At 42.3% G+C, this 208-nt stretch overlaps 1 protein-coding gene across 1 annotated transcript in view; it reads left to right on the top strand.

Annotated features, from left to right (window-relative positions):
• LOC119582037 (spermine oxidase-like) overlaps positions 1–208 on the top strand; it is a 1693-nt gene that overhangs the window by 511 nt on the left and 974 nt on the right. Inside the window, exon 2 of the mRNA XM_037930277.1 lies at positions 70–205. Coding sequence (XP_037786205.1) covers positions 70–205 — 136 coding nt within the window. The remainder of the gene's footprint in view (positions 1–69; positions 206–208) is intronic.

Genomic DNA, 208 nt, shown 5'->3' with positions numbered 1-208 from the left:
TTGTCTTTCAAGTACATAAGTGGTTTTGTTTTTCTATCCATGAATTTACAAGTTGTTATCTATATTCAGATCTCAGTGGGCAACTGACCCCTTCTTCAGAGGATCCTACTGTTACCATAGCCTGGGTTGTGAATGCCTTAAAGAGGACAAGGAGGAGAACCATCTCAATACTCCAGTGTGTGCTGTGATGAGTGATGGTCGGAAGGTC

This window comes from Penaeus monodon, chromosome 15, assembly GCF_015228065.2.
Source record: "Penaeus monodon isolate SGIC_2016 chromosome 15, NSTDA_Pmon_1, whole genome shotgun sequence".
Taxonomy (NCBI): Eukaryota; Metazoa; Arthropoda; class Malacostraca; order Decapoda; family Penaeidae; genus Penaeus; species Penaeus monodon.
Note: the sequence above shows the minus strand (reverse complement) of the source record. Positions and strands in the feature narration are given on the sequence as shown.